The sequence below is a fragment of the Eufriesea mexicana genome, unplaced genomic scaffold (assembly GCF_001483705.2).
Source record: "Eufriesea mexicana isolate 0111107269 unplaced genomic scaffold, ASM148370v2 scaffold572, whole genome shotgun sequence".
Classification (NCBI taxonomy): Eukaryota; Metazoa; Arthropoda; class Insecta; order Hymenoptera; family Apidae; genus Eufriesea; species Eufriesea mexicana.
This window is the reverse complement of record NW_016908738.1, coordinates 1,042,382-1,049,602: the sequence shown is the minus strand read 5'-3', so window position 1 is coordinate 1,049,602 and position 7,221 is coordinate 1,042,382. Positions and strand designations below refer to the sequence as shown.

General features: G+C 33.2%; 3 protein-coding genes across 5 annotated transcripts in view; 1 reads left to right on the top strand and 2 right to left on the bottom strand.

Moving 5' to 3' along the window:
* The window catches only part of Myb (proto-oncogene like protein Myb), a 34,978-nt gene extending 31,937 nt beyond the window's left edge, over positions 1-3,041 (bottom strand). The window contains exon 1 of the mRNA XM_017897775.1: positions 2,912-3,041. Within this exon, the coding sequence (XP_017753264.1) occupies positions 2,912-2,931 (20 nt within the window). The 5' untranslated portion in view covers positions 2,932-3,041. The remainder of the gene's footprint in view (positions 1-2,911) is intronic.
* A 741-nt stretch (positions 3,042-3,782) lies between these two features.
* Hus1-like (Hus1-like checkpoint clamp component) lies at positions 3,783-4,990 on the top strand. The gene is made up of 3 exons (XM_017897781.1): positions 3,783-3,834; positions 4,145-4,551; positions 4,625-4,990. The coding sequence occupies exons 1-3, from the start codon at positions 3,783-3,785 to the stop codon at positions 4,988-4,990; spliced, it is 825 nt and encodes a 274-aa protein (XP_017753270.1).
* A 137-nt stretch (positions 4,991-5,127) lies between these two features.
* Positions 5,128-7,120, bottom strand: Nup62 (nucleoporin 62). Of its 3 annotated transcripts, none has more exons than XM_017897778.1 (6): positions 7,044-7,120; positions 6,718-6,810; positions 6,126-6,641; positions 5,887-6,043; positions 5,578-5,815; positions 5,128-5,498 (listed from the first exon to the last, which is right to left on the bottom strand). In XM_017897778.1, the coding sequence occupies exons 2-6, from the start codon at positions 6,785-6,787 to the stop codon at positions 5,136-5,138; spliced, it is 1,344 nt and encodes a 447-aa protein (XP_017753267.1). In that variant the 5' UTR covers positions 6,788-6,810; positions 7,044-7,120; the 3' UTR covers positions 5,128-5,135. The 3 variants fall into 3 exon arrangements, with proteins under 3 accessions (XP_017753267.1, XP_017753268.1, XP_017753269.1); XM_017897779.1 differs by lacking the exon at positions 7,044-7,120 and adding an exon at positions 6,934-7,005; XM_017897780.1 differs by lacking the exon at positions 7,044-7,120 and adding an exon at positions 6,943-6,962.
* Between the last annotated feature and the right edge of the window lie 101 nt (positions 7,121-7,221).

Here is a 7,221-nt window from a genome sequence, read left to right as displayed (position 1 = left end):
CAGGAATGGAAAGGGGGCGTCGAAAATGGGGAGTACGAGGGTGTGAAAGCAGTGCCAGAGTGCGCAGCATGCGCATGCGTGTGTGTGTGTCATACAGCATGATGTATTCCTGAACGCACCACGTGCGCTATGCGCGGCGTTTGTCCTTGCGTCCTGGCTCAACACGCCTTGGCAGTTGCCATGCGGGACATCGAGTTCGTGAGTTGACGTCATTCTATCTCCCAACAGGCGAGTTAATATTGATAAGTAGAAGCGTTATATGCCCTGAATGTCGGGATGAAGGGACACGAACTGGCAATGAGTCGAATAAACGTCGATCAGAATGTTTCGCGAATCACAAACTATAATGCAACTTCTTTGGCTACTACGTCAATGTACAAGGTGTCAAACAAATATGTAACGTTTCTTGTTTACAAATAGATTAATTTAAATTATTAGATGTTATTATAGATAATTTCAGATTATTGATTAAAGACCAAAGTTCAGATGTTGGACTTGTGCATGTAAACGCATCATGAATAAGGTTGCTGCTGCGAATCGATAAAATGCAATATGGACGAAACGAGTTGGAAGGGGGTTGCAAAGGTCGTACAGATCCCCGAACGCTCGAAAACTCAAAATGGATCAGGGGTGGATTCGAACCATCTGTACCTACAATTCTGGAGGACAAACTCCTAAACCACAATACATAAAAAGTATTAATGAGCAATTCGTATTTACGCCCCATGGCTTTTTTGTCAGTGTAAGCTACATTGCACTTTGTCAGTAGGTTTATGTGGGAATAACAAGATGGAGATAGAAATAAAGCGCACTATCATGAAATACAAATGTCACTTTTGAATAGGCGAAGGAACACGTATATTGACTATCTAGAATAAACATGTAATAATCTGTATTGAAATACAAAGTGTGTCTCAAATATTTACTTTAATTCGCCACAAGTTGAAAAATATGATGAAGAACTTTACTTGAGCCACTGTATTTGAGTATATTATTTAAAAATGAAAGTATAAGACATAAAAGAAACATTTTAATTTTATTATGCATAATAAATTTCCAAAAGAACATATTCTTTATTCACACAAAAAGTCATACGTTAAAACCTAGGAATTATATTTAAGGTGTTGCTGGTAAAGGTATTCAAGCCTTCAACGCTAAAGGGTTAATAATGTAAGCAAAGGAACGTGAAGTTCCATTCGAGGCCGACATTCCAGGAACAACTTGTTAAAGGAGAAATTTATCGGTAGGTTTTACGGCTCTTCTTGGTTGCTCTGCCTTTACTGCAAAGCAAATATAGGGAAATGGGACCAGAGCTGATGATATGTCGGAAGGGAGGATCCAGTTTGCGCGAAACGTCTGTTTAATCACGGCTTTCCAGGTCAGATACGCGGCGCCTGTTAAACATTAAATAGATGATACGGTTTTATTTTCTGTCATTTAAGTACTTCGTTGATAAGTAGATGAGATAGATACTGACATGAATTTTGGTTCGGACAATTTTATCTGAAAATCTTTTTTATAAATGCAATTTCTAGATTAAAATGTAATATAATATACACATTTAATAAATAACTAACCTAGAATATTAAACATTTACATTTACGGAAACACGGTTTAAAAACACTTTCTGTAATAAAAATCAATATGGCCGCCGTTTGAATACCCCCATGGTCTCAAAGTGTACTTAATATAAGTGTGCTTAACGCAACGTGTATTCTGATACGCTTTTCTCATATAGCGCGTGGCGCCAATATGGGTACACAGTACACTCGATTGTTTCTCTCGAATATTTTCTTTCGAAAAGAGAAAGCTGACCCTTTCGAAAAGAGTTCTGCATGTCGTTACCTTATACCTTTCTGGGTTACCGGATCCGCGAATGAGAAAGACGATATCAATGCAAAAACTTCGGCAACGCAAGATAGTAGCTAACCTCGAAATTTTCGTTCACAGAATCAATAATTCTTCTATGATCAATCGATGTAACGAACTTTATAAATGTAAAAAAATTAATGTTTCGAAAAGTAAAAATAAAAATATATAAAAATAACTGCTTCTAATAAATACATTAATACTGTTGTCGCTCTAGATGACATGTCGCGAAACATATGAAACAATGTGCCTAGTCTTTACGTTTCAACGTATCTTATAACTTAGGGCGAGAACCTTGAGTATAACGCGTTTTCTTCATACCGGTGCCCGATGTAATACGAAGATAGAATATGTATAACACACTAATGCGAAGAACAGTAACCGAGAGAGATGAAAAGCGGAAGCCTGAAGAAGAAAGACTAAAAGATGAAAGAAGACGAGGAAAGAAAAATACGGGACCGGTGCATGTCTCTACGCAAGCCACGTGTTTTACCACCTGCCTCGACTAGACGTTCGATAATGGAAAAAATATACACGCGGATCATTTAAATATTCAACTACCATGGGGATATTTCTTGAGAACAATACAAGTTTTGCAATGTCTTAAATTACATAGGTTGAATATCATAGATTACTTGTTTCACTAATTCTCAGTCTTTTTTTCTTAGCAATGAATAAAATTGAATTAAATTTTATATTTGCTTAACATTCAATTTAATATGAAAAGTAAAATATCCTGTGTCCTTATGATCTTGGAGAATTTTTAAATACAAAAAACATTGAAACAAAAAACATTTAAGTAAACTACGTATTATGAAAATAAATACCTTTTAAAAATTTGTAATTTTGTTATTATGAACGGGGTTAATTAGCAGAAAACTACTTTCAATCGATGTATGTTTAATCGGGGAATTAATCACCGCAAACAATATAATACAAATATATGTAATATAGATTTATTATGGAACGTCAAGGATAGAAAGAAATAAAAAGAAGCGACAAAGATGTTCACGTTTTACAAGAAAGAGATAAAGAGACTTACCTCTTTCTGATAAACCGCATATCGATCAGTGCTGCATTGTTCGCTGATGGCTACCCGATCCAGAAACACGGTTAACAAGACACGATTTATTACAATAAATTTTCGTCGGTCGTCGAACTTGACAACATGGCCGAACTCACCCTCGACTGAACAACAAAGATTCGCAACCTCTAAGGGAGAAGACGTATCGACGACTATATGTCAAAGTACGAACACTTTTCATGAACTGTACGTGACACAAAAGGACACGACCTATCGAATGTATGTGTTTGATGTGTTACTTTTGTTTACACACAAAACTTGACAGAAGAAACTTAGATTTCACGTTGCCAGATTATAGGTCATTCGACATTCGCACCACGCAGTAATTTCTCGCGCGAAAATTAGTGGAAACGTGCAAATTAGTGTCATCTGTTGAGAGAATTGTTAACTATGTTATGAATTTTGGTAATATAAATCTTGTGAACGCATCGATTAAGTGAAATACTTTATGGTTTTATTTGTAATTATTATTAAATTATTCTATTAATTTGTTTTTTAGAAATTAGGTTTTTCCTATTTTATTTTTATATTTTTTTGGTATATTTAAATATTTTATGGTATATTTAAATATGATTTTTTATCTCACATTGGATATCTTTCGTATAAATTTGAATTAATACAACATAAATAATATAGAATTATACGTATTATTTTTTGCAAGCAAAGTATAGTAAAATTAATGAACTGCTACATGGAAGTCTGCAAAGAGAAACTGTCATCTATCAAAGTGGTAGAAATTGTAATATAAGTTCCCGCGTAAAATTCGTTTACGTATAACAACTTTTGTTATCTATTGTTCTTAAAGAAACTTTACACTATACTACCAAGGATGAAATTTAGATGTAGAATGGTGGATGTAACTGCAATGAGAGACTTTACCAGTGAGTTTAAATTTTGGAAATCGTTTCTAACCTTCTTCGGCAGGTTCTTGAAATAATTGTACACTAAAAATTTAACAAAAAAGACGATGATTGTATATGGCCAAATATTAATAAATGTCACTGTATTTGTTATTGTTATTATTTTTTATCTACAGAAAGAAGTTCGATAAAAATTAGTTAAATACCGAGCATAATACAAACTTGTTTATCAAATACAATGTAATAAAAATGATTAGTATTATATAATGATATTAAAATTGTTCATTAATTATATAAAAATATAACAACAGTGAAAATAACTTTATTTCAGATATTGTTAACACTATCTCTCGAATAACAAAACAATGTACCTTGCGATTAACACCGAACGAGTTGTGCTTCAGTGTCGGCGATGATCGTGCAGCAATGATTTGGGCAGAATTAATTCAAACCCATTTCTTTACTGAATATATTATGAATGGAGTATCTGAAGAGCAGAATGAAATTTATTTAGAATTCGATCCTACTATGCTCGGTAGATCTCTAACTTCTCTACGAATGACTGCGAAAAGTGTGAAAATCAAACTAACAAATAAGCGACAACCGTGTCTTACAATAGAAATTGAATTACCTTCGTTAAGCATAGAATCAAGACAATGTTTGCATGATGTACCTGTCAGGGTTATACCACGACGCGAATGGGCAGAGCATCAAGCACCAAATATTCCCGAATTTGATGTATAGACAATTTTTCCACCTTATTTTATTTATTTTTTAATTAATATTCCTTTTGAATATTTATTTTTTCTAGATTTCAGTTGATATGCCACAGCTTAAATATATAAGAAATATCGTGGAAAGAATGAAAAATATGAGTCAATGGTTAACGTTAAGTGCTGATAATACTGGCACTCTTGTCTTGAAGATTGATAATGATAGCGCCACAGTATCTACACATTTTCAAGATTTGCAAATTTGGAGTTGCAGTCAACAAAATCGGGAAGATAAAGTATCTGCAACCATAGATATTAAAAAGTTCTTAATGTTTTTGGCCTGGGACATCGTACATCCCGATGGCGTGAAATGTAATATACTTCAAGATAGAATGATTAATTTGTTCTTACATTTAGCAGATTATCTTAAAATACATTATTTCCTGCCTTCCGTAGCTATTTGAATTACATTAATTTTGATAATAATGCTTTAATATAATATAAATTCTTTATTTTTTATACAACCTGTATTTTTTTTTAATGCATAAAAACAATTGGTATAAAATGTACTTTCCGCATTATACAGTTATCAAATTTCGGCGACTAACATTAATTATATGCTAAGCTGAAGCTTCGTTCATTTTCTTGTCTAAAATTTTGGTGCATTTGATCTATCTGCTGTATTTTCTGACTGAGTAAAGTTGTCTGTTGATCTAACCACTGCAAACTATTCATATGTGCGTTCAGTATCTTGCCGATTTGCACAATTGGGTCACTAGAATCTTGAGTACGATTGGCTTGATTTAAATGTTCAATAATTTCTTTTAAATCCTCCGACATTCGTTTCAATTGTGTATCAAGATCTTCTGCTAAACGGTAAGTATATTCTCTTTCTGGATCGGAGATCGAAAGAGACGCTAATTCTTTCTCTAGTGGTACTAAACAATCTTGTAATTCTTTTTGTTGCCCAACCTGTATTTGTAAATATATAGTTGCAAATATAAGTTTTTTATTTTATATATAATTTAGTAAATTGTAATAAATAACTTACAACATAGTCCAATTCGTGCTCTAATTGCTGCTGTTCAATCTTGACTCTTTCTACTTCTTGATTGAGTGTTACTATTTTTTCACCATTGGTTATGAGCAATTTATCCCAAGTGTTTACTTGAGCAGCTTGATTTACAAATACTTTTTCTTGTTCTTCTAATTCTAAGGTCCATTTATTGATAGATTCTTCAAATGAATTTATAGAAGCAGGTTGAAGCGAACCCGTGGATGAACTAACACTGTAATATTTCACTTAATAAGTAACATAATTATGGTAACCTGTGTAATAATAATAAAAAAACACACATACGTTGTGGTTGTACCCAAAGATGCTTGAGTACTTGTAAGACTTGCTGTAGCAGCAGTTTGATTTAAAGAAAATCCCGCTGTGCTAGTTGCAGTTGTTTCTGTACCAAAAGTGAATCCTGTGGCCGCAGAAGTTGTTCCACTTGTACTTAAAGAAAAACCTATAAAACCAAAAAACAAGAATTATTTCATAAAATAAAGTTGAATTGTTTTAATAGGTATTTGAAATTCAGTAATTAATACCTGTTGCTGTTGTAGTTGCAGTTGTTGTAGTGGTTGCAGCAGGTGCTGTAGAAAGAGTAAATCCAGTTCCTGTTGTCATTGTATTTGGTGTACCAAATGTTAAACCAGTTGCAGCAGTAGATACAGCTCCTTTATTGGTTCCCAAAGCAAATCCACCAATAAGTGGTTTGGATGCAAATGCTGTTGTTGCTGTTGTTGTTGTGGAAATAGTAGTACCTCCTACACTAAAATTTAGTGCAACAAATCCTGTAGGTGCTGTTGTAGTGGTTACTGTAGGAGTTATACCAGTACTTGTAGTTGTACCAGTACTAAATGTTAAACTTGGAGTTTGCGAAGGTGCAGTATTTGGAGGAGTTGCAACAGATGTTTGAAAATTAAAGCCACTTGGTTGGGCAGAAGTACTGGCTAATCCAATACCAAAAACACCACCAGGTTTATTTTGTGCTGATGTGGATATAAGTGAAAAGCCTGTTGATTTTGCTGCATCTCCAGCACCGTCAACTCCAAAAGTAAAAGCTAAAAGAAAGATTCATATTATGAAATAGTAAGAAACTTTAATTATATTTTGATTATTATAAAATATCAAATTTACTTGTAGTTGGGACACTGCTTGTAGAAGTGGTACTAGCCTGAGATTTTGAAGCATTGTACGTGAAACTCATTTTTAGTTTTTATGTTATAACACCTATAAAATGATAAGTATCCAAAATTTTAATGAATCTTTTATAAGAATGTTGAATTTTTGTTCAATAACTATGATATACTATATATTTTACTATAAAGCTTTATAAATAAATTTACAGTTAACCTTATTTACTTCAAATGTCACCGATTGTGAAATAAATATTCGAACAGTGAATAATAGAATTGAAAATAACAAACACCTTAAAGAGTTTTAACACTGCCTACTTTACTTACTGCCAACTCTATTTTCATAATTGAATTGAAATCACTTTGTAATTGCAACTGGAAAGCACGCTTAGTAGTTTCTAACCAATAAGGAACTAGATCAGGTAAAATTAATCGAATGCAGTGCTTCCTACCACATATCGTGCTATAGATGGCATGGTAGTAGTACGTGATTCGTTGTGAATAG

Coding starts and splice junctions, on each gene's coding strand:
- Hus1-like (XM_017897781.1), top strand. CDS start 3,783: ATGAAATTTAGATGTAGAATGGTGGATGTAACTGCAATGAGAGACTTT. Junction 3,835..4,144: donor TGCAATGAGAGACTTTACCA/GTGAGTTTAAAT, acceptor ACTTTATTTCAG/ATATTGTTAACACTATCTCT. Junction 4,552..4,624: donor CAAATATTCCCGAATTTGAT/GTATAGACAATT, acceptor TATTTTTTCTAG/ATTTCAGTTGATATGCCACA.
- Nup62 (XM_017897778.1), bottom strand. CDS start 6,787: ATGAGTTTCACGTACAATGCTTCAAAATCTCAGGCTAGTACCACTTCT. Junction 6,044..6,125: donor TGCAACTACAACAGCAACAG/GTATTAATTACT, acceptor TTGGTTTTATAG/GTTTTTCTTTAAGTACAAGT. Junction 5,816..5,886: donor TCTTTGGGTACAACCACAAC/GTATGTGTGTTT, acceptor GAAATATTACAG/TGTTAGTTCATCCACGGGTT.